Here is a 27,871-nt window from a genome sequence, read left to right as displayed (position 1 = left end):
ATTCGCTGTCACTGGTCAGGTCCCATCCGCACGCGTCCAGCCAGCCAGTGATCTGCCTAGTTTCGCTTTCAGGCTGTCAGAGAGCGCAGCCCAACCCGACCAGTCGCACGCCCGGCCCCAGGGCAGCCCGAGCGAGGTGAGGTGAGGTGCGAAGGAGGAGGAGCCCGGGGGTGGCTTTTTTGGGTGGGGGGAAAGGACGCTACGCTACGGGCAGTCCAGTACAGTGCAGCTCAGCCCTCCTCCAGGCTAGGTTCCTGCGTGCAGCACTGCGGGTCTGGTTGCGACTGTTAACCTACCTTCCAGTCCGCAAACCAGTACGCCCGGCCCAACGGGAGGTAAAGCCAACCTACCCGCCCTACTTCGTGCAGAGGGATACCCAGTGGTCTAATTCATTGCTCAGGTCGATAAATGACCAGTCTTCTCGCTGCTGCTCAAGGCAGTAGCGATTGCACCGGAATCACAGCGACTGCAGCTGCAAATGTGGAGACGAGCTTTCGAGATGCCGCCCACATTCACAGCGATGGCGCCGTGCTAACCTTCTCGGATATCCCAAGCGAACTTTTTCGCCTGCACTCCTTCGACGACAACGACAACGACAACGACAACGACAACGACAACGGTGTCGGCCAACAGCGCCCGCCCAGTCGCGGCAGTCGCGACGCTAGGAATAATAACAACAGAAACCACCAGAAACCCCAAGCACAACTGCTGCCTCCACTGGCAACCCAGGTGCCGCAACAGCAATCGCAGCTCTCCGCCAATGATACCTCGGCGGTCAGCACCCCAACATCAACGGCCACCCACCATCCGCGAAAACCGTCGCCAGGCCTCGCAGCGCGATTAAAAGCTTTGGGATTTGGCACAACTCGCAAATCCGCGTCGCCGCCTCCATCGCACCACCTCGAGCCCGTCGGCCGCCTCCCAGAAGAGCAGCTCAGGAAACTCGACCAGAGCTACCAACAGGCAGGCCCGCCAAAACCAATCGTCGAACGGCGGGGCCGTCCCTGGAAGGGCCTTGCGCGCATCCCGTCCAGGGCGAGCTTGAAACGAGACTCGTCGCTCGGTGAGACCACGACTGACGAGAGCCCTCATGAGGCTACAGATGCCCAGGTGAAGGCCCAGCTTCTTCCCGAAATCTCGACCTCGAAACCCTTAGAGATGGACACAAACAAATATCGCCTCCCCGACCACACAAACGGGAACGGTGTGAAGGTCCAGCTGGAAACGCGGCAAGAGCACATCGCGAGAGATTCGCAGCCTCCCCAGACCCCCGACACACCACCGCCGCCCCTGCCCAAGGACTCGCCGCCCCTATCCCAAGGCTATTCGGCAAATTCGAGCGACGTGTTCAACCCCGACAGCGTTAGCTACTTCAATCCCCTGGGCCTCCAGCGGCCGGGTTCTATCTACACCCTGTCGCGCGCCTCGTTCGCAAACCAGCTGGCTCAGCTGACATCAATACAACTTCCCGACGCCGAGTTGCTATCCACCAAAATCTCTGCAATCCCGACGGCTCAGGCTGCCGCTAGAGCCCTTATCGGAGCCGCCGACCAGATACGCGGCTGGATATACAAGGCCTCGGAGGTAATAGGGGGTCTGGAAAGCGACGACGATGTCGAGTGGGCGGCCGCAGGCGGGCGCGAGGGCGTCGAGGAGGTCGAGAACGCTATCGTCCGTTTCGAAGAGCTTATCAACGTCTATGTCGGCGCCATCGAGGACCTGCAAAGTCGCCATGACATCGGCGAGGTCTCGTCTGACGACCTCCGCAGAGCCGTAGCACAGATGGAAGCCATCATGGACGAGTGGGCCAAGATTCGCACGACCCTGCATCACGTCAAGGCCCAGGTGGAAATTGCTATGGAATGGGAGGAGCTATGGAACATGGTGCTGGGAGACATACAAAACGAGATGGATGACCTTAGCCGGCTCGTCTTCGAAATGGAGGAACGGCGTCACAGATCCATCCTGGCCGTCGCTACTAATGATGGCGTGGATATCGGAGATCTCGAGACGATTGTTGAGGAGACTCCGCCGGCTGCTGCGTCGCGATTGCAGCCCGTCAATAACCGGTTCAGCCTCCCCGCCTTTCCGGCCAGCCCAAGCTCTCCCTCGCCTGGTGCTACGGGCATCTCGCAAGATGACTCGAGCTTGTTAGCCCTGTTTGCGAGGATGCAGCCTCTCAGGGCGTCGCTCGACTTTCTACCCATGCGGTTGTCGGTGTTCGAGGCAAGGGCAGAAGGCATATTTCCCACGGCCTGTGAGGAACTGGAGATGAGGAGATCGAATCTGGACAACACATACAAGAAGCTGGAAAAGGACGCGGAATCTCTGCGCAAGGAGCTCGGCGAAGACCGTTGGGTCCTTGTGTTCCGTGGCGCCGGTCGGCAGGCCCAGAAGATGTACGAGTCGGTCGAGAGGGGCGTCTCGAGGCTGCGCGAGGCCGTTGATTCAGGAATGCATTTGACAAACCAACCCATGATGAGCAAGAAGATTGAGAACTACGAGGCCAAGAAGACACACTATGGCCCGTCTATAGATCGGGTGCTATCTATCATCGATAAGGGAGTCAAGGACCGCTTGACCGTCAATGGAGAGATTCTGCGCTTGCACAACGAGATGCAGGCGAAGTGGGAAGACCTGAAGGAGCGCATGGCGGAGCTCGATCTCGCCCTAGAAGAGCTTCACGCCGACAAGAAGAGCCAGCAGCTCCGGGATTCTGTCTCCAGCATGCTCTCGAACGACAGGTCAACGATCGCGAGTGGAAACGAAACACCACAGAGCTCGCCCCCGTCTTCTGTCATAATGTCGAGCCTGGGGCTTGGCAGCGCCGCAAACATCAAGGCCACGAAGCCGCGATCCACAAGCATTGGGAGCCACCTCCCCCAGCCTTCCAGGAGGCTGTCTTCACTTCCCACCGCATCTAACCAGAAACCCCAAAAACCCCCTACCCCGCGGGTATCGGCGCTCTCAACGCCCACGAGAGAAGGCTCTGCCACTCCTACTGGAAACCGGATACCCCGGCCACCCTCGACGCTGGACCTCAGGCCTAAGTGGAACGGTTCGACTAATACATCAAGCGTTGACACGGGTCACAACTTTAAGCCTCTAACACTGACCACTCCAAGCCCATATGCTAAGCGCACACCAACTCCGGTTCGCTCCGCATCCGCACTAACACCTTCGTCCGTCTCTAAGCTACCCATGCTACGAAGCCCTCTAGCACGGGCGGCATCTTCGTCACCTATTCCCGAGAATACCCCGTCCAGGCTTGCCCCTCCATCCGGCCAGCGCTCATTCCGTGAAAGACTCGCGTCTCCTGGTCCGTATTTTCAGCAGGCCATTCCAAAACCTCGTCTCACCACACAGGCCTCGCTGTCGGGCCTCAGCAACAGGCGCGCCTCTTTGCAGCCACCAAAACCCCTTGAGTCGTCCCCAGATGTAACGCCTCGTCCCGCCAGCTCACTAGCCGCAAGTAGACGAACTAGTTTGCTTCCCCAGCCGAAAGGCAAGGTCCAAATTACCGGGAGAGAGAGCCCTCAGGCGATTGCTGGTGCTCGATTTGCGATGCGCAAAAACAGTATTTCTTCGTCAGACAGCAAGAACAAGGACGCCAGGCCAAAGTGGCGAGGTTAAAAGGGGCGAGTTTCCAATTTCTACTTCCTGTCGAGACTGCATCTCTTAAAAGCGTTGATTTCTGATCTCTGGTCGACTGCCGTCGCCATTGCTTATTATTACTACCATTACTGTGTCGATTAAGGGAAATCCGCTAGTGAGGAAACGTGGCGTTTGTTTTTATTGATTTGGTTTCAGGGGGTTGGTGTGAATGGTACGGCCAAGCACAATTTTTTGAGACTTTTTTCTCCTTTTTAAGTATGCTTGAGAGGTATTCTTGGGGAGAGAAATTCGGAAAGCGGTGTTAAAAAGTGGTTTTTTTTTCGAGATGGGGAGAGAGATAGGGGCGTCCAAAGATACCTAAGTTTGCGAGCTGTACGGTTATAGTTGTGGTGGGGTTTGGCAGCCCGAGGGAGAAAGAAAGAACGAAAGAAAGAACGAAAGAAAGAAAGAAAGAAAGAAAGAAAGAGAGAATGTGAATTGTCCCCATCCGACCCGACCCGAACCGTCTTTTGGTGTTGTTCTAAAGAATAATACCATTCATGTCTCGTCAGAGAAATTACATTGCTTTCATCTGTCTGCTGATGCTGATGGTTTGAGGTTTTGCGTGTGAATGGGTGTTAGAACTGTTAATGTGGTTGGCTGGCTCTGGAAGTGTTCGGTTTTGCTGTTTTCTCTCGCACATATATACCCCTTTGTCGTCGTAGTCTTTCTTTGCTTGTCGACCAACAATCCTTTTTTTTTTGATGTTTAGACGTTCGATAAGGAAGAAAAATAAGACGGTGACGCGTTGGGATGAATCTACGGGGTAGATCTTCACTATCTTATATGGGTATTGTTGTTTTTATGTCGAGTTTAGTCGGTGCGTGCTAATTCCGTGCCACTTGAGCGGTGGTTTATAGCACCAGGGAAGTTCTAGGACGGCTCAATTTAGCAGGAAGCTCTTGTGATTAGACCTGACTTGCTAGTGAGTAAGTGACTCGGGGCAGGAATACCGAGACTTTGGATCTCCTGTTGTCCAGCCCCGATTTCTTGGTGCTTTTTTGATTCTGTTTTCTCGTTTTCCTTGCTCCTTGCTCAGTATTCGTCAGTTCTGCCAACACATAAAACTCAATCCAATCCAATCCCCGAATGTTTGTTAGCGGGAGATTTTCCAAGATTAAAAAGGCTTCAATACCTACTCTACGGCTCGCCCGAAAGGTTCTTTTTGCCGAGTGAGATAAAAGCTATTGGAGCTGCTATTTTAGAAACCTAGAGGCCCATCTCTACCCCAAAACAAGGCTTTTCCTGGTCAGTTTATTCGCTGGGCTATAGCATTATTCTGCCCAAGTACCACGCCAACGAACATTCAGGGATTGGATTGTACGAAACAGACGTAGTGCCATACTCGAGTTTCCAAAATAGGTAGCTATTCCTGAACATGGCTGTAGAGACTGTGGACTAGGAAAGAGGTGTGAAAAAGAGATAGAGTGAGAAAACGAAGTAATGAGACCGTATATCTGCCTTTGCTAGCGGATAGAGTGTGTGAAAAAGAGAATAAACACTCGCGACGCCAACCTCCCCAAAGAGTCTTCAAGTCTAGACCTAGACTTACATAATCTAGTGCGTGTAGCCGCAAGGGCAGCGTCCTTTGTTCTAGCTCTCTTCTTCGTCAGTGTCATCGCCGCCCTCGACATTGCGATCCGCCGTCTTTGGCTCTTCCCAGAAGCCAGTCGATAGTAAGTCCATTTTCCGCAACACAAAGTCTACGGTTCTCCTGCTCTGCCCACCCCACTTTCCTTCTTCCGCCCCCTCTGAGCCCTCTTCCGGCGTCGCCAAGGTGTAGTTGTAGCGCTTCCGGGTATGCTCTTTGCTCAGCCTCTTCGCCACATCATTGGCCTCGCTGAGGCTGACCAGTCGTCTCTTGGTGCTCCCAAGGCGGCCCAGCATCTCGGTGCACAGCCGCCAGTTCTTGGCCACATTGGATTTTTCCTCGTGCTCCCTTGTTCCGTTGTCGTCTTCCTTCTCGAGAAAAGTTGCTGGCGCCCGGGATACTAACTCGAGTGTTTTGTTTATGGAGTGGTAGGGCTTTGCGAACTCCTCTTTAATCCTGCTTGAGACGAAGCGGTCGTGGGCGACCTCAACGGGGGTTCGGCCAACCGCATTTACCCGTAGCAGCAGGCTGGGGCTGAAATCGATGATGGTGCGGACCAGAACAGGGCCCGCATCTTTCTGGGTGAGGAAATGAAGCGGCGTGTCGCCAGCACCGTTCAGCACCGTTAACGCCTTTGCGGCGACCTCAGGTGCTATATTGAGAAGCAGCTTCAGCACTTCGAGTTCGTCCTTCGTGTTGTCGTACCGATTCGGGAAGCATGAAGTGTGTCTTGCTGCGAGCCAGAATTGGATGGGTGTTTGGGTCCGAGAACGCTCTTGCAACATATGGGCCAGGACGCTGCGGTCGAATAGATCTAGAAGCGGCTTCAGCTGCTTGGCAGTGGGATTCCAGTAGAGAGCCGCATGTAAGAGGTTACGGGCAGAGATATCTCTGGTTATCTGGTCCGCTCCAGCCTCGATCAAAATCTTGGCGAACTCAACACGGCCGTTATGGCATGCAACCATTAGAGGTGTCGTTCCTTCTCCGGACTTCTTGTCAAGCGATGAGGCACATGTTTCGACAAGATATGACACCAGCTCAATAGTCTTCTCATTCTCAGGGCAACAGACGGCAGCATGTATAACCAAATCGCCTGCAATGTGTCAGCATTACGAGCTGGGTGGTGTACGTTCAAGGACCGGCTTACTCTGGTTGCTGAGCCACTTCGAGATGGCACCGTCAACACCCCCAGGGGATTGGGCTAGATGCTTCAGCCTCTTATCGTCTCGGGCTGCTTTTGATTTGGCAAAATCAAGGTAGTGTCTCGAAGGGATATCGGTAAGAAACCACTCAACGGTCTCGATACGCCCTGCCTCGGCCCCGATCAAAAGGGGTGAGGTCTCAGATCCAGTCGGAGAGTAGACAGCATCGCGGCCGGCGCTTGCCGTGCTTGCCCATTCCTTCCTGTAATCCACTGTCAGTAATCACGCATAGCAGGACATGTTGAGATTAATGATCCGAACTATACCTCTTTTTCCCATACACAGTCAGGCCCTGATAATAGACTGGTATCTCCGTCAGCTCAACACCGCTATTCTTTACGAGCTGTTCTAGGGGCAGACCGGCACCGGTTCTTCTAATGATCCCAGCTAGAATCTCGGTGCGGCCCAACTCGACAGCAATGCGGAAGTCGTCGTCGGGGAACGAGTAGAAGCGCAGAACCTCGTCGTCTGGGCTAAACTTTGAAGTAGTGAAGTATTCAGCCCAATCCAGGAGGATCCTCAAGCCATTGATATCGTTCCTCTGGATGATATGATAAAACATAGTCCTGGTCCTAGGACTCAGCTTGGCATCTTTGCCTACTTCAATGCAGTACCAGTTCAAAAAGTCCTGAGGCTTGACGTCGCTCTTGACCTTCATTGAAACTTGTCCGACATTCTCAATTGTGAATTCGTTATCGACAATTTCACTATAGAGTCTCGGTTCAGAGTCATTGCTGCCAACGGACTCATCGTCGCCACAATCGTCGTCCTGCTCCATCCTAAGGCGTGTCTTGCGTTTCTCGTCTGGGGAGTACTGGGCCTGCGTGATCTCTAGGATTGCCTTGGCGACATTGAGGTGGCCGCGGAAGAATGCCAGGGAAAACGGAGTATGGCTGCCCTGATTCTGGCTATACACAGCAATCTTGAGTGGGGCTTCTATTTTGTACTCATCCCACGTTGTGAGAGTGAAGGTCTTGATTCTCTCCAAGTCGCCAGCCCAGGCAGCCTCGAACCTAGAGGGACGAGTTTAGCAGGCACGTTGCTATGATGTACAACCAGTGTCTGGCATTAGACCAAAGTGTAACTCACAGTTGGACATATGCAACCTTCCGTGCCTCGGTCATATCGCTTACACCGCTGAATATGAAATTGACATCGAAAGGCTTCTGCGCTTGGGCGATTTTCATCGCGTTCTGATAAGACAGGTGCGCGAAGCGGTCCACATACTCAGGATGTAATTCCATGAAGGTCTTTGCGTCCCTTTCAAGCATTGCCTGCCGGACCTCCTCCATGGTGTGGATAGCCTCGGCAATAGCAGTCTTTTTTTCCAAAACGCCGGGGGAATTGCTGAGGCGTTCTTCTTCCTTCTCGTATGTTTTGATCTGCTTGCGATATGACTTCCGGGCCTCATCAATTGCGACAGATACAAGCCAATGCTGATAAGTCCCATCCTTGAAGTTGTCGAGGTAAGTGTCAATACCCTTTGGTAGGCTAGGCCGGGAGAGTGTCTGGACCTCGCCTAGGTACTCCCGAAGTGCCATGAGCTGTGACTTGACAATGTCCAAGGCTGATTCCGGTTCAAACCGCGAGTACATCGACCCCCCAAGATAGGAATGTGAGCTAGGGGTGATGGCGTTTGGATCTGCTCCCCTCTCCAGAAGCACAAGGGCTGCTGCCGGGTTGGGAGACTTGAGTGCGACTAGTAACGGCTGTTCCATCGTCTGATTAAAGCGTTTCTGATTGACCTCAAAGCCGCTTAGATGCTGCTCCATCTTGGTGAAGAGTTTTGCTGATTTGAGCCTGATAAAATGAATCAGTCCAAGTCTGGTAACTCGAAAAGTAAGGAATTTAAAACTCCACGTTAACATACCACGACTCGAAGTCCACTTGAGGCACAGCACCATTGTCAAATAGCTTCAATACCACGCCGAGATTGCCGCTTCGAAGGGCAGCATGAAGGGGCGTCGATGAGTTATGGGAATCTGGAAAAGCGATGTGATTAATTGCCGTCTTGGTTCCGATTGTATCAATATTGACGAGGGCATCGAGCAAAGACTCGGCATTCTGCTCAGCATAACGGTGGAAGGCAGTAATGCTGTTCATGTCTGCCTGAGCTGAAGAGACACCAAGACTCAAGAGAGTCTCGGCCATCTCCACTGCTTCCTCAACAGGAAGGGCAAGGGCAAGCACTAGAGTCAGCAGCGCACCAGATGGCCTCTTCTCGTTGTCCAAGAACTTCACAGGCAGCAGAGCATCGGCTCCGTGTTCCTTGAATACCGCTATTAGCCCCTAGGCGTTAAATGGTAAAGATTTAGATCTGATGCTTACCTGGCATAGTGCTTTGACCGCTTCTACTTGTCCCTCCATGATCGCAAAGTGCAAAGCCGAGCATGGCGTATCCCAAGCGACCACATTAACGTCGTAAAAGTTCGGCTCCTCTTTGTCCTCAACCGGTACGAGCTCATCCGGTGGCATAGTCTTGGATTCGACCCTAACGAAAGAGCCGGTCGCCATAATTTTCGCTTCGTTGTCGGACTCGTCTTCTTCGACAAGTTCTCCATCGGATGACGCGTTATCCTCTGTGTCTTCTTGTCCTTCTGCCTTCTGGTCCTCTGTTGCACTCTTGCTTCGACGACGCTGATCTTCCTTCTCTTCGTACTCTCCCTCATTTGCGGCACTCTTCTCCATGAGGATTTTGATAATCTCGCCGTCACCACGCGCAGCCGCGAGGTGAAGCGCCGTTCTTCCATCAGCAAGACGAGAGACAAGGCGAGCGCCGGCATTGACGAGACAACGGACCACCTCGGGCGAGGAACACATAACAGCAAGGTGAAGGGGAGTTCTGCCAGTATAATCTCTAGCGTCAAGATTGGCACCTTCCTGGGCAATCCAGTCTTCAACGTGCTCAACATCGCCATCTACAATTGCCTGACAAAGTCGAGCAGTGTTGCTAACGTATGCCATCTCGGTCCAGAAATTGTCGGTCAGGGGGTTAAAAGAACCAATTTGCTACGTGATGGCTCTTATCAGTCGATACTAGGGGTTTGGAGGCTCAGGGGCTGAATGCATGTCTTACCTGTCTGCCCGGGTCATCCTTGAGAAAGGTGATTGTGCCCGAGACGTAGATTTTGTCTTCCTTCTCCGCAACCTCCTTCTCTTCGTCGGTTCTTGGTATGGGTCAGTACCCGCAGCAATCACGCATCACATCGACAGAACTGCCGAAAAATGCGGGATGGCGATGAAGGTAGACCTTTCTATTGTCATCGTGTTGGTTCCATTCGGCATTGAGCACTGAACAAACATGTCAGTTTATTTGAGCCGACAAGGTAGCCAGACAGCGTAAACTCACACAGATCTCTGGTATAGCAGAGCTTCTCGATTCTCTTTGCGTGGAACCTTGGTCCGTAGGGAATGGAAAAGGTGTGATATTTAGAGACCTCTTCTTCATTAACCCAGTCGGCAATCTCGTCCTCGTGTTCATCCTTGATGTTGCCATTCAAGGTATGGAGGTTGAGAAGATAGCGGTTGATACGAGGGCGGCCTCTCTCCTCCCTTCGCTGGTTGAGGTACGAGTCTCGTGCTGACGGGGTTGGCAGCTGCTCAAGGACGAGAAGCCTAGCAAGCCCGACGGTCCGGCGGAAGCTCCGTTCGAAAATGGTTGGGTCAATACGGGATCGATCAAGTTCAGACCAGTACACTTCGAACCCCCGGTGGCTGTATTTGGAAAAGCGGTTCTCGTACGATGAGCTCCGCCGGGAGAGGTCAATGTGGTTTGTCTGGGTAATGTAGGACTGCAGAGCCCGAGGGGTGCAATACACTTGCTTGCCGTCATAGGCAGCGCCGGAGCAATCAATATCGAAGCCGGTGAGAATTTCCGAGACGGACTTATAGATGCGAAGAACAATCTGGATGTGACGCGTGGGATACTGGCTGCAAATAGTGACAGCATGCTTGGTTCTCACAATGGTGGTCTCGGTAAGAAGAGAGTCCCTGACCCGGGCTTCAATGTCTTTGATCTTCTCGATGGCTTGCTCTTCGGTGAGGCCGTACATGAACAGATCGACATCAGAGGCAGGGCTGAACTTTTCGTGAAAGAAATCGCGGAGGCCTCTCTTGGAGCGGTTATAGTGTTCCGGGACAGGAAGAAGACAGTTAACAACAGAGGAGCCGGCAGCGACAATGTTGTTCCAGTCCAAATCAATAAGGGACGACTCGGAGAAGACATTGAAGTTGCGTTGAAAGTCCTTGAACGACTGAACAACGGCGGGCGACTTGTCCGGGCGGCGTAGGTCCTTTGGCAGGGGCATAACATACTTTGATGACTCCTCTGCCGACTCATTCGTAATATCGCGGGCGCGTACCTTTATGCTGGGGGTATCGTCGGTAAAAAGAGGCAATATGTTGACATGATGATCCTTGAGCAGCTCATGGTCAGGGTTCTGAGCAAAAGCCTGGCGAAGATGAGCCTCATAATCCCGGTACGGCTTCATCAACTGAACCATGGGCGTATCAGGGTGCTCGGCAATGTGCCTGACCAGGTTCCCCAGGGGAGCTGGCAGTTCTGGAAGCGTTTCTGACGACATGCTGAAAGACGGGTTCTTGTTCCTTGGGCGGAAAGTTACCTAAAACCGGCGAGAACCACTTTGTCTGAACCTGATTAGCCTATAGTGGAGTCTGGAAAAAGGTCCCAAGGTCTCCTGGGAGACTTATAAGGGGCTTGTACGCCGCATGGTTGCGTAAGTGCTTGAGACTCACAAGGACAAGACCAGGCCAAATGGAGAAGAGAATCTTACTGCCAGAAAAGAAATCCTATTCCTGATCCCGAAAGGAGGAAATAAGGCGACGAAGACAGAACCGAGAACTAGGTAAGGTAGCAGAATAGAAACCAGAAAAGAGGCTGACCAGGACCGGGCTATCAATATTCGTAGAACCAGGAGTTCAAAGTGAAGTCTTGTTGGGAGTAGATCTCACCGCTACCTCGCCAAAAAATGAATGCTGCATGCCCGAGACTTGCAAAAGGAACAATCGGTTCAAGAACACAACATCTCAAAACTCATCTAGGCATGAAGGTAGATATAGATAAATCTGAAAGTCCCTAGCACGCCAAGCTGCCATAGTGAGCCTTGACCCTAACCATTGAATTTCGATTGTGGCGCGTTGCCAGTGTGGTATTAGCGGGTGCGCTGCCTATTGCCCAGAGCTGATTGAGTGAAACAGGGGGGCGACGAGGGGGTGGCTGGACGCGAAGGCAACACGAGGTCCCGTGGTCTCGATAAAGTGTTTCCAGGCCATCACTCACCAAGGAAATAATCCTGAGGAAGGCAGTTACTACGAGTATGTGTCATAATTTTCCATGGGCATCATGTGTCTCCTCTCGAGACAGGAGAATTGATTGGCGGTGAAGGAGCCTGCATGTGGAGGAAGGCACCAGACAGCAAAACAGCAAGAACAACCAGGAATCAATTATTGTTAAGAAAGCACTGTTATATGGCAGTTAATGTCAAGGGAGGTCGGCGGATCGATGGACAGAAAATAACAACACCCCTTTACAGCGTATAAAACATTGCATGGTTTCTGGTTACTTCATGATATGGCTCTTGTTGGTTCCAAATATAGCGATCTCTGCCAAGGACCGCCCGCCTCGCCGCGAGGTCAAGCAACTCGCACGCTATATAGACGGTAAAAAATAAAACACAAATCTGCTCGCTAGGCAAGTAAATGACGGGCCAAAATACGCAAGCAAGACTCTTCCCTCAGAGAATTATTATGGCATAGCAGCCTGGGCTTGATTCACACCCCGCTACCACCAGCCAGTCCCAGTGCATCTTGTCGGTTGGAACCCAAAATCTATGTTCATTATTTCCCATGTAAAGAGACACGGTAACATAATTCACAGAGTTTCCGTCCCCAAGATGGAGGGTGCTTCCGTCAACTACCGCCCAATTCCAATCATCCCAATACACATAGTTTGTACAGCCGCTTCTCCGCCTTGCAGGCGCAGAGAGCAAAGCGAAGCAGTCCCAGGCAAGACCCCAAACGCCAAATGTTCCCTCAAATCTCTAAAATACCACGTGTTCGTTGTCGTCTATAGCGCAATGGCGCCTCTCCGGCTTTCTCGTAGATGGAGTAGGCCCTGGATACCACAGAAGACGATGAACCCCTAAGTAACAGCAGACGATGCGTTAGCAAGGCTCGCCCACAGTCCGACATACATGAAAGACAAAGCCGTATGCGCGCTCTCTCTCAAACTTACGATGTAGATCATTATCGCGACGAACAGGGTCTTTGCGACCTCGGGCCCGTTCTCGGGATCCTCGTCGCCGCCAACTAGCTCGGGGTGGTTCTTGTTGAACAGGATAGAGAGGACCGAGAGAACGACGATGGCGAATATGGAGATGACAAAGCTGTTGCGGGCTGTTAGCTCTCGCATCCGACTTGGTGCCGGGAGACGGGAAAGGGGGCAGCGCAGAATTCAGTAACATACCAAGACCATGCTTGCATGGCACCCACGACGGGCTTCATGATGGCGGCGTTGGGAGAGGAGGGTGGCTGAAACTAGAATTGGCGGCTCGGCGTATCGGTTTCTTGATGGCCTTCTCGGTCAGCGGCCCAGGCCAAGAGCTCCTTTTGTTCTGTCGGCGGCGTTGTCGTGTTGTTTTTGAGAGCTCCTGGGGCGAAATGATGTTGCGGCTGTTGTCCATTGCGCTAACTCCCCAGCGACGGCGAGCGTTGAGCTTGGCCCGCCTTTTGCTGCCTAACTTCCAAGGCGCGAATTTGGAGCGACCCACGGGCCACGGCACGGCAGGCCGGCTTACTTACACCCTCGTCAGTCACCACTCTTGCCCTCGCCGATCCGAAACATCAATGCACATGACTTACATCTGAAGAGTCTCCTGCATTCAGCATAAAGCTTCCAGAAAAGACCATTGGTCACTTCTTCTATGTACGAAGTAAGCGCTACATGAGTGCGAGCTGTTTCTCATAGAAGGCGAGCTGTTTCGAGAAATCACGGATGGTTCAGCTTCATTGGCGTCAACCGCATTCGCTGCTTCTAAGAAATTTCGAATTTTAATGTGTCCGAACTGCTCAATCACCAAACTCCATGTCTTTATCATTCGAGGGTTCTCATCGCCTGCGAGTCAGATACCAAAAGAAAAGTTGGCCCTCCTTACTGGCCAACATTACTCTCCAAGACTTCAAGGCCCATTAAAATAGCCAGTAAATATCTCAGCGGGGCGGTTGGGTCTCCTGAGTAGGCTCTGGTCAAGGCTGTGGCAGTGAACTGTACGAAGACTCATGTTCCAACATCCTACTCATCCAAGCAAAGCGTATTTGTAAATTCGGAATTCGGATGACAGTGACATCTTAAACATCGCTGAGCGGCGTGCAAAAGCCACATTTGTTGATGGATAGTTGGAAACGAAACGCCGAGCCTCTCTCGACTTCGGTCGGGCCTGAAACGACCTAGCCCTCATAAGGCCGTCTGCACAGGGCCACGAGCTGCTTTCCACTGTCAGTTCCCTTGCCAATCTGGGTGCCAGGTGCCTGAACAACCCTGCACGTCCTGCGAGGGCTTATCGTCTCCAGAAGGACCCGAGAAGTTGCCATGATGACCTCAACAAGTGTCTGAGCCAAGAACACGCTTACATAATAAAATACTTCGACCGCATCCTTGGAGTTATAAACTAGCTTAGCGGCCTTCCAAGTTGGTACATAGGAGCAGCGAACTAACTCCCTTTTTAAAAGAAAAATAAGGGCAAAGCTCAAGGCCCATGGGCCAGGCTGAGGCGACGGCCTTGATGGACCCGCAACCATTGTTAGCTCCAGGGAATTGTGACTGAACTCAGCATGCAGTCATGGACGTAAGCAACTTGCCACGACCGCCAGCACGAACGCACTGAATTGCAAGCCCGTATATGCAAAACAAGATATGAGGAGGAAGGATTGCAGAATGCAGACTGCTGTCTCTGTGCGTAGGTAGTACTATATGTCGGGTTAGGGGGCCAAAACAAAATAGGCGCCCTGGACGCGACACTGTGACAGCCCTCTTGGAAGGATCTCGGAATGCATTCCGTGCGCAGAAGCAAGAGAATTTTCGCCTTTTGCACTAATCTAATTGCCGCCCTGACGGTGCTAAAGGTGCCTCATTCAGCGCCGCAAAGAAAAGGCTGTTGGTGGGATTGACGACCACGTTCGGCCACGATAGTAGCCAAAACCCGCCGCAATCAATACCTTGCCTTGTGGGAGGGGCGGAGTTATTGTGACGAAGATCTGCAGTGCAGTACGGAGTTCTTTAGCATGTCGTCATTGGGAATCTCTAGCTCCGTTCTCCAGATCACCCTCAATCTAGGCACCCAATGCCGCTCATTCCCCTAAGTGCCAGGTCATCTTCATTACGTACCTTGATCGGGAAGACGGCTAATACTCCTCAGGTGTTGTGGACGTCCAGACGAAAAACCAAGCAAACGCAATTGCCATTTTCATGGCTCCTGCCGGCCTTGAGGAAGCAAAAATGATGGAGATGCAATGTTTCATTCTGGAAAGTGTGCCGTACGGATATTCCGTCCATGTTCTATCCTTGGCATAGAGAGAAATGTTGTTCCTGCAGATGTAAGCAGCGGGCGTGAGGCGGGGAACGGATCCAAGGCTGAAACCACTGGTACTGGCCCCCTCGCAGGTGGGCTGCTAGCGTGATAACCGCGCAGGCCGGCTTTTTGCTGACAGCAGAGCGAGCCGGCCGAGGGCCGCTAACTAATCCGATGCCGCCGACCCCTGGACGAGGCCGCGCTTGGTTGTTGGGGAAGGCTTGGCCCAGTCCGGGTACCTGCGTGCTGTCTTGCTCATTGTGTCCACTCTGCAGACTCGCAGAAGCGACACGGCTCGTCGTCTGCGGGCAGCCGCGTGTGTCTCCCCATTGCCTGGCTTCCGCGTCGCATCAAGATATCCAAGGGGCTTTGGGTGCGTCGTGTGCCTCACCTCTTGCTCGGCCCAGCCGCTGCCCTCGGCATCCGGCTGGCACTGTCATACACTCGACGAAAGACCTCCGACTTCAGGGCAGCTTGCCGAGATTAGCACGTATAGTACCTTACTACAGGTGCTTGCCTTGTATCTGTACGGAATACTAGTACGTGAGCATGCACATGAGTGGCGGGGGAAGTTGCGATCGGCCTAACCCATCCTTGGGGCCATCTCGTTTCCATCTTGGCTAAGCTCGGGAGCACAAGCACAAGGTTCACCCCAGGTGCCTTCCATGTTGCCCTGGCTGGGCCTTCCAGTGCCCGCCTTCCTGCAAGTTGGCCCGCATGCGTGCCTTCTTGCCTGCCTCCGTGCCTTCCCGCTTAGCTGGAATCCCATCTATTGCTAATTGTTGGCTCGGCAGACACTTTGGCCATATGACGGGAGCTTCTGGGGCGTGGGAAGAATTGGCTCTGACAACCCTGCCATGTACCTTATGACACAGGCAAACGCTTCCCAGCTGCAAGGTACCATGACGTTTGCAGGGCTCTCAACCGTCTTCCCCAGCAAACGAGTAGCCAGAGATGCATCACTGTGGGTCACGCAGAGCTCGCCCAGCCGTTGGCTCGCTGTGTGTTTCTCTGTGCCTGTGCCTGCCCGTGTAACTTGAGGCACATCGTCAACCCTGGCTGTTATATTAAGATGTTCATCACTTGCCTCGGACCCGTAGATCCGCTATCTCAAGTCTTTTTCCCCCTGTCCCGCCCCTGTGACTTTGCTTTGCTCGCCAATCCTCGATCGGCCTCTGCCACGCTTATTCAGGGGCTCGATCAAGAACATCTATAATAAGAGGGCAGCCCAATTCTTCCGCCAAGAAATCTTCCACTCCACGTCCCCAACCCACACCATCGTGACAAAACATCGTCGACGGTTTTCGAGCCCGGCTACCTAATATAAACCTCGATAACCCTCAATTCCACACAAGATGCGTGTCCCGAGTGTTTCGCTGCTGCTCGCGGCCGCCGGCACGCAGGTCGCAGCAGGGTCTACCGACTACTCTTATACCACAACCACCGAGCTGGTCCCGACTATGACATCCTCTGGGGCAGTCGCAGCAGCAACCACCTTGCCTACAGGAGTAAGCCATTCCGTAATACAATACCTCGTCCAGAACGCAAAAAGCTTGCTAACACAATGAACACCAACAGACGGATGCCGCTGTCGTTACCAACAACCCACCCGGGCTTGCTTTCAAGGCGAGCTTGCCGGATGAGGCATTCTTTAAGCCTGCCTTCCCCGCCGGCGGCAACGTCAAAGGCGATATAATTGCCCTCGCAGCTCCTGACGGGAGCGGCGTCTTGTTCCAAATCAAGTTTAGCAATCTCCCCAAAGAGGGTGGCCCCTTCAGTAAGTAGAATTGCTGCAATTACCGTCCCTACAGCTGGCCTATCCTGGGGTTTTCTCGCTGACACGTTGCCTTGTAGTTTATCACCTTCACGTGGACCCGGTTCCGTCGAACGGAAACTGCACCGCGACGCTTGGCCATCTGGATCCCTTTGCCCGAGGCGAGACACCTGCCTGCGACGAGACTAATCCCGCGTCGTGCCAGGTCGGCGACCTCAGCGGCAAGCACGGGAGCATCCCCGCGGGTTGTGACACGTGGACGGGCTTGTACATAGATCCGTATGTCACGACGCTGGAGGGCCTCGGCTCGTACTTTGGCAACCGCAGCTTTGTGTTCCACTACGCCAACAAGACGAGAATCACTTGCGCCAGCTTCGAGCCGCTTGACATCGGCGGCGGTAGCTCTGGTTCGAACTCGTCTGCCTGCTTAGGCGGCGGCGGCGGCTCCTCGTCTACGTCTTCGTCTTTGACTCTGTCTCCCCCGTATTCCACGGTCTCTTCGGCACCTTCGTCTTCTGTTGGGGGCAACGCGACGATTCCCCTCACAACTACATTGCCCACTGGCCCGCCGAGTCCCATCGCTACTGCTAGTGGCTCGAGTCTGAGAGTGGGAAGCGCAGGCGCACTTGCGTTTGCTGCCGCCATCTTATTCGCTCTTTGATAATAACCTTCTCTTGTTTTTTTTTTCTCTTTTCTATTTTCGATTCTCTTCTCGTGTCGGAAATGGCTGGCTGCTTTGCTTGCCACCTACCGCTACATACCCATTGGCGTTTTGGAAAGGGAGGTTGGGGGGGGGGGGCGTTCGGCATGAAATCAGGGGTTTCCCTCCCGCCCACAACGCATGAACGGTGTCACCACAACAATGATGTCAAAAAAGCTTGACCTTTGAGCTTACCGCAATCTCGGGAAAAGAGATATATCATGGCTTCCGGATGGGGGCTAGGTAGATGGCTTTTTCCCGGGCAAAAGGGTGGGAAAATGTTTAATATAGCGCCTGACTTGGACTTGACTTTGGAGTTGTTGGCAGGCGATGAGATGCAGGCTGCATTGCTGCAAACTATTTGTGCATAATACCACCATCCTTGTAACTGGACTTATTGGTAGTTGAACATTCCTCAGTTTCTTAACGTAACGTAATAGTGAATAACTCGTCAGTGAGGCACCCGAGACGCTAGAGCAGGAAGCTGATGGGGTGGTGAGGTGGACATTAGGTGTTCAGTGGGCGCTTTGCCACAAGCGATCGTTTTTTTAGTTTAGGTCGATTGGTTTGCCTGCCAAGCGCCACCCGTTCCGGGGTTCCTAGCGGAGATCGCTAGGAACCCCACCGGGAGGAGCCCTAGCCTCGCCTTACGAACCAAGATCGGGTGGAACAGATCTCGCTAGGCAGGGGAACCTAGGCACCCCCACAGCCGAACGGAACAATCAGCTCAGAAGGACGACGACGAACAGGAAAGGGGTTAAAACAAAAGAAAAAGGCAACCACCCCGGCTTTCTCAGAAATTTCCCTCCGAAAAGTGTCATGTAAAGAGATGTAATTGCTCAAAGCGTCAGGTAGTGTTACCAATTGGATTTGGATGCCTTTGCTGCCTTTTTCAACCCTTCTTCCCAACGCAACTGTTTGAGCCCGGATAGCTACCGAAATTACAAGCGTCTCGGGTTTTTCTTACGTGAATCTATCTCCCTACGGGAGGCTCTGCACCATCCGGAGTATTCGCCGTCCGGATAACTCAAAGGCTTCTGATTCGCGGGCGGTTCTTCCCAAGACACGGCGTCCGTGTACCTTTGCGCTAGGGCAACCTCGAGAGGGAGAGGCGGCTGGTGGTTGGGGAAGCCGCTTCCCGCGCTGTGCTGGGGTTTCAGTCCGCCGATCCCTGTCTCAGAGCTCAGCTGCAGTGCCCACGAACGCCGTGGGCCGGACTGGACCTTCCTTCTACCGTCGGAAAAAAAAACACCCAATGACTAACACTGTCACGAGAGAGGCGTTAGCTCCTTCTATCTCTAAAGGGAAGTTCTCTAGCAGACTGGCTGCACCTTATGACCTAGATCGCTCTCACTCTCGCAAGGCGGGGCTTCGACATCCCATGGCACGGGGTGTGGGATCAATCCCCTCTCTGAGCTCGAAGGTCGCCTTGGAGTGTGGAAATATTACGCAACCTTGATTTCGATAGTCAGTACCTAATTGTATGAGTACATACCAGTACAGTACTGAGTGCAGCAGAAGCCAGTATTCTCGGTGTTTTGCTTCTTTTCCCGCAAGTTCGGACGCGGGGGGGTGATTCCGAAGACTACTCCGTACACTGGCGCTTTCCAATAAGGCCGTTTATCTTGTTACAGTGCCTACGAGGTGGCATCGGCTCAGCTTGCCTGGTCTTGATCCGACACACTGACGTCGTCGACTCCCGCGTTCCACAGACCCGACAGAAAGGTAGGACCGATTCACCTTCCGCCATGCGCCCACCCCAAACAAAACCCAGGGCCCGATCTCCAACCGAATCAGGTAGGACTCAGTGGTAGGTATATTGGTGGCGGCGGTGGCGGTGGTTATGTGTTATTGTTGGCTCTCGTCGACGACTCCAATTTCCAGATTCTCCCACACCGACCACCACCACGTCTCCGGCCGACACTACGTAGCTCAGTTCGGGCTCGTCTATAAGCCCTGCAATGGCAATGGCCTACCGCAAAGAACGAAAGGAGTCAATCAAAGGTATCAGGCGATCCACTCAGGTGGTAACAATGTCGAACTGACAAACCGGTCAACAGTCTCTTTCGGTAAGGCGGGAAGCTGTTGGTCAGATTCTGTGCAGCTGGACCTGGGATGCGATTCCCGCTCGATGCAATACACGAACGACACACCTGCAGTGAATGGCTGGAGTTTGCCTCTGCCCACCACCGAGGCACTCGGTCACGCTGGCCAGGAGCAGACGAGGTGGTATTATTTCGGTCTATCATATCTGACATTGCCATGCTTGGAAATCGCGTTACGTTTTTGCTCTCTCCGAGGGGGCTGCCAACCGGGCAGGTCGCCGTCGTTATCTTCCTGCCAGACAAGATCAACACGCCCTCCACCAGCGTCTGATGCAATTGTTCGAGGCTGGCACTTGGCGCCATTAGCCTGTGTCTGGACAGGACCGTCCTGTATTCAGCTCCTCATGGGCCAGTTTGTGCTGCTCCTTTCCCTTTCTTGATGGTCCCACCAATGTGTGGCCGTCTTCTTCTTGGAGCATGGTCTACAATGATAGCATCGCCTTGCTCTCTTGTCACAAAAAGCGCTTTGTGAGACATGGCAATGTGCAGTATCACATCAACTAACTGCCTTGCAGAAGCCAAGCCAAGGTTCGGAGCGTGCCATACTTCACGGACTCAGCCCGAGCATTCCGTGGCTTTTATTCCCAGGGAAGGATCTCTGGAGTCAGACTCGCCCAGAATCCGATGGCCATGCCTCCAAGGACCCGGTGTGGAAAATATAGCCCTATGTTGAAGCCTGTGTATACACGCCATAGTCGTAGGTAGCTTCCTGCCACGAGGTCCGAATTATCTCTCTACCTACGGAATACTTTAGCCTATGTCTTGTTCCTTCACACGTTCATTATGAGAGTGACTGTCCAGCCGGTCCGTGACTGGGGCGCCTCCTCCAACCCCCTTTTTGCGTGTTTGCAATTCCCCAACATGAAGTTTTGTTCAGCCATAGAATCCCAAGACGAAAACCACGCACACGTGCTCACATCTCTCCAAGCAAATCACACACCTCGCTGATCCGAGCTCTTCGGGATTTGGTTATGAGCTGTTCAGGGGTCTAGAAGAGCCCGTCGAGTCTCTAGTTACCTCACCGATTTCTACCTTCTCTGTGATCGTCACGATAGCGTGACGATGCTGCTCCTCGATGGAGTGAATAGTCATGTAGTCACACCTCTGGACAACTGCACTAAGCTCTCGCCACAGAACCACTAGTCTTCAGCCCAGGCAACCCGGTTGAATCCCTCTCCAGTCCCCCGGCACCACCTTGAGGCAGTTCCCATGTCTACGATACAGGGTAAGCTCGGCACCTCGGCCTATGGAAAGCTAGGGTAGGTATTAGGTGTGTACACCGTGGGTTACTCCAAGCTCGTTCGGATTAGACTAGCCATTCTGTGAGATGCCCTAGCCTGAGTTGGAAAGACTTCGGGCACCACCTTGAGTTTCGATCGCCGGCCTCTTCTCTCATCACAGGCGGCCCCGAAGTCTGTGGGCCTTCGGGCTGTGCCTTGGCAACCCGCCACTCTGAGAAAGTAGGGCTTTCCTTGATCTTTGTCCAGTCTCGATCTCCTCGCAGAGGAGACGCCGGGAAAGCTATCGGTGAGGAGCTCCGTCCACCTTGGGACTAGCCCTTCATGCTCGACCAGCACCACCTAGGAGAAGTATTTAACGGATAGACTCTCTAGTCGAGTCATGGATCCGTTCCTGAAATCTCGCCATCGCCAGCATCCATCTCGTCATGGCCCAATTCAACCTTTCTATTTGCCCCTCTTGGAAAAGGACCCAGAACCGTCCTGCTTTCGGCCTTCGAGGTGACGCAAAGCCAGTTTCGTCCATCAAGAGGCTCTTGAAACGACGCTCTCTCGCAACCATGAACTGTAGGGACAGCCTGAACTTTCTTTTTGAGTGTCTATTTGACATTCTTGGCTGACTGTAACTGTTCACAACTACCTAAGATGGCATACGGACCCGAGGCCCGCCTCCATACAGTAAGCCTATCGAGGCCATCCGCCAGGATGAGTACCCCCACATGAACAGTGGTTAGTCCGACTACCCAGCTAGTCATTATATACACCCCTTACCTGGTTACCTCAGACTAACCAGCCTATAGGAACCTACCTTGATCACAGCGGCACCACGATATATGCCCGGTCGACCGTGGAGCGGTTTTCCAACAAGATGCTCTCGAATCTCTATGGCAACCCCCACTCGGCCAATGAGCCGGCCAAGATCTCGGGGAACATGGTTGACGAGGTACGGAAGAAGGCCCTTAGATTCCTCGGCGCTGACCCACGCCACTTCGATCTCATCTTCGTGGCCAACGCAACCGCCGCCATCAAGCTGGTTGCCGACTCCTTCCAAGACTTGGCCGAGCAGACGCGGTCGGGCTCGTTCTGGTACGGCTACCACCGAGACGCCCACACCAGCCTCGTCGGCGTGCGCGAGCTTACTAACGGCCACCATCGATGCTTCACGAGCGATGGCGAGGTCGAGGCCTGGCTGGACCAGAACAGCAGCACGGCCGGCGGCTCAGATCTCGGCGGTGGAGCGGCCGGCAGGCGAGGTGGCCGGCACCCCGGTGCGAGCACCGGCCTCGGCCTATTTGCGTATCCGGGTCAGTCCAACCTCACGGGCCGCCGGCTGCCGCTCGCGTGGGTGCGCAAGCTGTGTGAGGCGCGGAGCCTGCAGAACACATACAGCCTACTCGACGCCGCGGCCCTGGCCATGACCAGCTCCGTGGCGCACGTCTTTGCTGACCCGGGCGCGGCGCCCGACTTTACATGCGTCTCCTTCTACAAGATCTTCGGTTTCCCGGACCTTGGCGGGCTCGTCGTCCGCAAAGACTCGGGCCACATCCTCGCGCTGCGCAAATATTTTGGTGGCGGCACCGTATCCCTGGTCAGCACAATAGACAGCGCGTGGCACATGTCCAAGGCGTTTGACGCTGGCGCCGCTCCCGCTCCCGTCCCCACTCCCGCTCCTGCTTCCATCCCGGCTGCGGTTGGCGGCCATGGTGGCGGCGGCGGCGGCGGCCGCGGCCCCGGCAGCAGCAGCAGCAGCCATGCACTGCACAACGGGCTCGAAGACGGCACGCTGCCGTTCCACAGTATCCTCGCCCTCGGCGAGGCCATCGACGTCCACTGTGAGCTGTACGGCTCCATGGAAAACATCTCGCGCCACACATCGCTCCTCGCCCAGCGCCTGTACCGCGGCATCCAGGGCCTGCGCTACGCTGCCACTGGCCAGCCGCTGTGCAAGGTTTACAGCGGCGGCGACACAGAGGGAGAGGAAGACGAGGAGGGAGGCGAGATGCGCTACGACGACACCACGAGGCAGGGCGCCACCGTGGCGTTCAACCTGTTCCGCGAAGATGGGACGTACGAGTCGTACGCCGAGGTAGAGAGGCTCGCCAACGAGCGCGGCATCTATGTCCGCTCGGGAGGTATGTGTTGTTCGGAGACGTGATGCGGCGGCGGTGTGCGAAGAGTCTGATGCGTGCTTGCTGATAGGAGTCTGCAACCCCGGAGGCGTCTACAGTGCTCTGCAGTACGAGCCGTGGCAGCTGAATCGGGCGAGATCTGCGGGCCATCATTGCGGTAAGCTTTTCTTTCCTCGTCCTCCTCCTTTTCTTGCTCATGCAGTTTTACAACAAACCCCATATATCCATCCATGTCTCTACACCCTCTCCTCCTTTAAGACTTTGGAGAAAAGGGTGGACATCAAACAGCTTGAAAAGAAACACAATTCTAACTTGCACAGGAACCAACGGCCTGAGCGTCATCAACGAGCTGCCTACGGGGTAGGTCTTCCTCACAGCTTCCCCCCTTATTACATATGTCTCACTGACAACCACAAAACAGCGTCGTCCGCGCAAGCCTCGGCGCCATGAGCACGACCCAAGATGTTGACGCCTTCCTGGCCTTTCTACGCGAGACGTTTCTCGACAAGTCAGGCCACCGCCGCCAGAATAGCCGTCACCACCACTCCCAGAAGCGCGACGACAGCTTCCTAGAGGTGGACTCGCTCGCTGAGTCGAATCGCATGCTGGCTGCCCAGAACCAGAACCAGCAGCAGCAGCAGCAGCATCAGCATCAGCAGCAGCATCAGCAGCAGCAGCAGCAGCAGCATCAGCATCAGCAGCAGCATCAGCAGCAGCAGCAGCAGCAGCATCCCACCGCCCGACAGGCTGTGGCGGCTTCGGCGGCTTGAAGGGACGCTGTTGTTTGTTATGAGTTGAGTGGATGGACAGGAGGCTGGTGAATACATAATAAGGTGATATATACGAATGCCCATGGAAGGCTTGTTTTGTGCGTTTAGGAGGCTGCGTTGGATGTAATAGGCTGCTCCCAACGCCACATGACTGCTGTTTAGTATTGTGCTGTAGTCGTGTACTCACCTAGGTACCTTGGTTATACTTCAGTTCGGCTTGATCAATCCCAATATTTACTACTCGATGATGGCCGCTTTCCGGGAATGCTGTGCCCCTTTTCTTTGAGTCGATTCTAGCATGGCCGTGGCTGCGACAGAGGTCCGGGGTAAGTATATGCATGCGTTCATGGACGAGGTCCCGTCTACAAACCGGGCCAATGTACTTGTTTTTGTTCCCCAGAAAACCATACCAGATCAAAAGGTAAGCGAATTGGGAATCCTGGTTACGTTGAACGCTTCCCATAGTTCCGGAACCTCTCCCATTTTCACACACCAACGGCGGCGTATTTATGTCTGTACTATAGAAGTCGTATGGCAGCCCACTGTTGCCAGAACTTTGGACAAGTCTTACTGGATTCTGTTCCAGTTCCGGCTGGAAAGGAAGCACCGATGTGGAAATAAAATCCTGGACTGACTGAAGTTCACGAAGTTTGCTGAAGACTGTTTACCCGACACTTGTCCAACAGCATCATGTCATGTCTGTATGTACCTACCCAGGTATGTCCCTAGTTACCTTAATCGTTCATTTTAGCATGTGCATGGGTGATATGTATCAGCCATTCACCCCCGTGAGAAGTCTAACTGTGGAAGTCGCTCCTAGCTAGAGTAGACGAACGAAAACATGTTCCTCGTTACGTCTTCATTGTCTGTCTCCATCCGTCTCTCACCAGCAACTTAAACAATTCCGGGCAAGACGGAAAACAAACAAGGCTGGCTGGCTGGTTCCCGTCCCGAAACGTTGCCGCCCGTCCGTCTGTAGCATGGCCTACCTGCCTGCCGCTCCCCGCATGTAATCCACGACTTAGCGTCTAGTTTGCTGATTTGAGTGGCGAGGGAATGGGGGGGTTGTCTTCTCCTCCCCCCCTTTTACCAAACAGTCGGGACTGAGGGGGCCGGGACAAGGAGCAGGATCTCGATCTTCCGCTTTCTTTCTTCTTTTTCTTTTCGTTCGTTTTCTTTTTCTTCTTCTTTTTCCTGTTTGGTCTGACTACATATATATACATGCATATCTTACTTTACCCATCTACGATACCCAATGTAGGTAGGTAGGCAGCCAGACTACGATGGCTACACTTCACACGCAACCCAAAGTGGTTAACAATGTTAATTGGTTTGTTGTTAGTTCATTCGCCCTGTCTACCATAGGTAGCCACGTCAATGATTTGTAATGACAGACGACAAGCAAACAGGCAGACAGGAAGCACGGAGCGTATTGCGTAAGTTGGGGGAAATTTCAAGGGGGGAGGACGGTCACTTGCGCCCCCCTCCGCTTTCCCTCAAGGGGGAAATTAAGGCTGCGTGAGACTTTGGAAGAAAAAGCCAGGTCAAATTCGACAATTAATTGATTAACTTTTTGTGCTCTTACTTTTTTATCGCTCAATACCATTCTGTCATCTTCCCCCTCTAACATTAGTCATAACAGAAACTAGGTACCGAACCAGGACGGTGTGCGTATGTCTACCTGGAAGTCAAGATAGGTCCGTATCTGGAGGCGATAGTCTCTTGACTTTCTCAAATGGGGAATTTCGGAAATACCCGTCCGCCCCCGATCTAATAGTACCGATTATCCAAATCTTATCAATCAATGAAGAAATGACAGCAGATTGAAAGAGGATTGGGGTGGGGGGGGGGAGCTGCGAGGGACGAGTGACAGTGACAGGGGTTGTGTTCACCTGCTGAATGCCGAATGGCGAGTGAGTTATCGGAAACTCAGCTGCGTGCTTGTTCTTCAGCTGACAGACGGAAAGAGGAAAGAAAAAAGGGGGAGGGGGTAAAGTAGTGACGAGAAACGCGGGCAGCGGGGAAGATGTGACCGAGGCGCGCCGGCGCGGCGCTGGACGCGCCCGACGCACCGCACCGCACTACAGCTTACAACGCGTCCGTTATTTTAACGCGGTAGAAATAGGTTCGCATGCCCGAGATGAGAAATAAAATTTCACAACAGTGAACCACCCCCTCATCCTTCCTAGACAAGGTACCCGATGCATGGTGTCCAAATCGACACACCGACACAGGAATGCGTGCACTAGCTTGGGGGAAATATTCGTGAGTCAGGGTGACTCGGGGGACGACAAAAGAAGGAATGTGCAATCTTCAATTGTCGTCACTGACGTGGGGGTTGATTGACGTGATTGACGACTTTTCAGTCCGACAGGAAAGCTAAGAGCTTTCTGAGCCCCTATTTCCTCTTTCTGTCGTCTTCGACTCAGCGGTCGGTCCTGTGGAAGAGAGAAAGCCGTTGCTGGCAAGAGACTCTACGGATTTAATGGAGATTAGCGGACGTTCGCTCTTGACTTGGTAACCCTCGTAAGCTTACGGAGTTCTCCCTTCGATTGCAGTAACAAGAGCGAGAAAGGGCCGAAACCTGAGAGAGACGACGTGACGGATAAAACTGAGTGAATTAGTACACAGTATACTGCACCGCACGTCACATGCATGGTGCAAACAGCCAACCGTGCCATCTCCAGGCAGAGAGACGTTCGGGGCTGAGGTTGAACAAGCAGTTGGCGATGTCTTCAATGCTGTGAAACATCTTGTGTACCACTTGAGCAGGCGGCAACGTGATGCGACCAACAGCAGGCAAGGGAGAGGCAAGTCGTGGCTCACGCAACCACTCTCGTGGGGGGTTAGCAACGGCGGCTCGGCTGTCCTGTCCATTAGTTTAGCATAGAAGTGCCATAGTATGCCCGTGGCAGCTACAACGGCGCCGACCAGAAATGCGAGAGAAAGACGTTGCAGCGTTCCATCAACAGACCCGAGAACTGTGATGGCGAGATGCGATGCAACGGCTCGCGAAGCCCTTAGTGCCATGCGGGAATTCCGCTGGAGGCTCTTTGCCTAGGGAGGTTGCAAATCCCGCGAGGAGACTGCGAGCCTGCGAACCCGCCGCATCCACGCCCCGTGCTCCCAGTCTCCGAAGGGAAGGATTCTAGAACGAAGTGTTTGGACCGAGGGCCGGGCCTCTGGTGCGCCGGCTATCATGGCTGGCCTCATCGCGACCAGGAGGGCGGGCATGTGCAAGTGCGACACAAGATCTGAACTACATGTTTTCCTCTCCTCTCGTAAGTGTCACATCCACAGGCACGCATTGCCGAGAAGTCGTTGTTTGCCCAAACTCGCCGGTCAAACGGTCTGCAGGGGCCGAGATATATTCCGTACTGTGTCCTCGCGTTCAATGGCGAAGCGACATGTATCGTCTGAGGCTGGACATCTTGACGAGCGAAGCCTGGAACCCCTGTGCAACCCCATCGCTGCAGTCTGCATGGGTGTGGTTGCTGTGCGGGAGTGGAAACCTGATGGCTGTTGTTAGCAAATGTGTTTTAAAACTCCGCTTCTGTCAGACTGGCGGGCGACTGGTCAGGAAGGGGGAAATCTCCTAGAAGCAACCATTTTCCCAGAGGCGAGCTGCACGACCCCCTGAGGCCAAAACGGGCCGGTCACCGATTTTGCCAGATTCTCTTCTCCAGTAGGGCACTCTAATAAGGGGTGGGGGGGCTGGATATGGCGAAAGACGCTTATCGTGGCATTCTGGCTAAAAGAAGATCAAACATTTAGATGGAAGGGTTTGCACTCGAGTCGGCCCATAACTAACCGCGGTGCAACGTCCGGCTGCTCAGTAGGTACGGAGTACTTCGTAGTTGAGGCTAGACCAGGCTTTCTCTTTCTGGAGCCTGTAAAGGCAGGAATGCCTCTCCGGCTTCCGCAGCCACCGATAGTGGCCATTGATTCAAATGCTGCACAGGCTGGTTCCACAGAGCGAGATGCCCAGCGAGACAGGCAAGTAGGCAGGCAGGCAAGCAAGCAAATAGGTAATAAGCAAGCCAGGTTTGGCGATGTGGCCGGAAATGCATTGAGGGATTGCCAGCGAGCTTGACAATGCGCCTAGCACTACTACTATTGACCC

The 27,871-nt window shown here is 53.6% G+C and overlaps 7 protein-coding genes across 7 annotated transcripts; 4 read left to right on the top strand and 3 right to left on the bottom strand.

Moving 5' to 3' along the window:
- Positions 1-408: 408 nt before the first annotated feature.
- Positions 409-3,633, top strand: B0T26DRAFT_633344 (cortical protein KAR9-domain-containing protein; the record flags this gene model as incomplete). Its single annotated transcript, XM_060436537.1, has 1 exon — positions 409-3,633. One exon carries the CDS (start codon positions 409-411, stop codon positions 3,631-3,633), a length of 3,225 nt encoding a protein of 1,074 aa, XP_060302363.1.
- Positions 3,634-5,247: 1,614 nt separating this feature from the next.
- On the bottom strand, positions 5,248-11,030 carry B0T26DRAFT_669889 (uncharacterized protein; the record flags this gene model as incomplete). Its single annotated transcript, XM_060439115.1, has 9 exons — positions 5,248-6,338; positions 6,393-6,649; positions 6,729-7,460; positions 7,537-8,247; positions 8,318-8,736; positions 8,776-9,375; positions 9,524-9,601; positions 9,698-9,738; positions 9,797-11,030. The coding sequence occupies 9 exons, from the start codon at positions 11,028-11,030 to the stop codon at positions 5,248-5,250; spliced, it is 5,163 nt and encodes a 1,720-aa protein (XP_060302362.1).
- A 1,502-nt stretch (positions 11,031-12,532) lies between these two features.
- On the bottom strand, positions 12,533-12,969 carry B0T26DRAFT_632089 (uncharacterized protein; the record flags this gene model as incomplete). The annotated part of the gene is made up of 3 exons (XM_060436418.1): positions 12,533-12,607; positions 12,701-12,851; positions 12,932-12,969. 3 exons carry the CDS (start codon positions 12,967-12,969, stop codon positions 12,533-12,535), a joined length of 264 nt encoding a protein of 87 aa, XP_060302361.1.
- A 3,117-nt stretch (positions 12,970-16,086) lies between these two features.
- B0T26DRAFT_759612 (superoxide dismutase) lies at positions 16,087-17,467 on the top strand (the record flags this gene model as incomplete). Its single annotated transcript, XM_060446376.1, has 4 exons — positions 16,087-16,567; positions 16,611-16,809; positions 16,887-17,204; positions 17,238-17,467. Exons 1-4 carry the CDS (start codon positions 16,388-16,390, stop codon positions 17,465-17,467), a joined length of 927 nt encoding a protein of 308 aa, XP_060302360.1. The 5' UTR covers positions 16,087-16,387.
- A 1,617-nt stretch (positions 17,468-19,084) lies between these two features.
- B0T26DRAFT_684567 (uncharacterized protein) lies at positions 19,085-20,365 on the top strand. Its single transcript, XM_060440847.1, has one exon. It carries the CDS (start codon positions 19,350-19,352, stop codon positions 19,989-19,991), a length of 642 nt encoding a protein of 213 aa, XP_060302359.1. The 5' UTR covers positions 19,085-19,349; the 3' UTR covers positions 19,992-20,365.
- A 1,009-nt stretch (positions 20,366-21,374) lies between these two features.
- On the top strand, positions 21,375-23,918 carry B0T26DRAFT_817617 (pyridoxal phosphate-dependent transferase). The gene is made up of 7 exons (XM_060447389.1): positions 21,375-21,416; positions 21,495-21,578; positions 21,650-22,475; positions 22,590-22,981; positions 23,049-23,135; positions 23,299-23,338; positions 23,400-23,918. Exons 1-7 carry the CDS (start codon positions 21,410-21,412, stop codon positions 23,746-23,748), a joined length of 1,785 nt encoding a protein of 594 aa, XP_060302358.1. The 5' UTR covers positions 21,375-21,409; the 3' UTR covers positions 23,749-23,918.
- A 1,691-nt stretch (positions 23,919-25,609) lies between these two features.
- On the bottom strand, positions 25,610-26,894 carry B0T26DRAFT_23133 (uncharacterized protein). The gene is made up of 2 exons (XM_060433900.1): positions 26,285-26,894; positions 25,610-26,220 (listed from the first exon to the last, which is right to left on the bottom strand). Exons 1-2 carry the CDS (start codon positions 26,776-26,778, stop codon positions 26,019-26,021), a joined length of 696 nt encoding a protein of 231 aa, XP_060302357.1. The 5' UTR covers positions 26,779-26,894; the 3' UTR covers positions 25,610-26,018.
- Between the last annotated feature and the right edge of the window lie 977 nt (positions 26,895-27,871).

The sequence above is a fragment of the Lasiosphaeria miniovina genome, assembly GCF_030549165.1.
Source record: "Lasiosphaeria miniovina strain SMH2392-1A chromosome Unknown B0T26scaffold_1, whole genome shotgun sequence".
Classification (NCBI taxonomy): domain Eukaryota; kingdom Fungi; phylum Ascomycota; class Sordariomycetes; order Sordariales; family Lasiosphaeriaceae; genus Lasiosphaeria; species Lasiosphaeria miniovina.
This window is presented reverse-complemented; position numbering and strand designations above follow the sequence as displayed.

What these genes read in the sequence shown, in the direction of transcription:
- B0T26DRAFT_817617 (XM_060447389.1), top strand. An exon ending in GTACCCCCACATGAACAGTG is followed by an intron (nt 21,579 to 21,649) that starts GTTAGTCCGACT and finishes ACCAGCCTATAG; the next exon opens with GAACCTACCTTGATCACAGC. An exon ending in ATCAACGAGCTGCCTACGGG is followed by an intron (nt 23,339 to 23,399) that starts GTAGGTCTTCCT and finishes ACCACAAAACAG; the next exon opens with CGTCGTCCGCGCAAGCCTCG.
- B0T26DRAFT_23133 (XM_060433900.1), bottom strand. Translation starts at nt 26,778, where the DNA reads ATGGCACTAAGGGCTTCGCGAGCCGTTGCATCGCATCTCGCCATCACA. An exon ending in GCAATCGAAGGGAGAACTCC is followed by an intron (nt 26,221 to 26,284) that starts GTAAGCTTACGA and finishes AAATCCGTAGAG; the next exon opens with TCTCTTGCCAGCAACGGCTT.
- B0T26DRAFT_684567 (XM_060440847.1), top strand. Translation starts at nt 19,350, where the DNA reads ATGTGTTATTGTTGGCTCTCGTCGACGACTCCAATTTCCAGATTCTCC.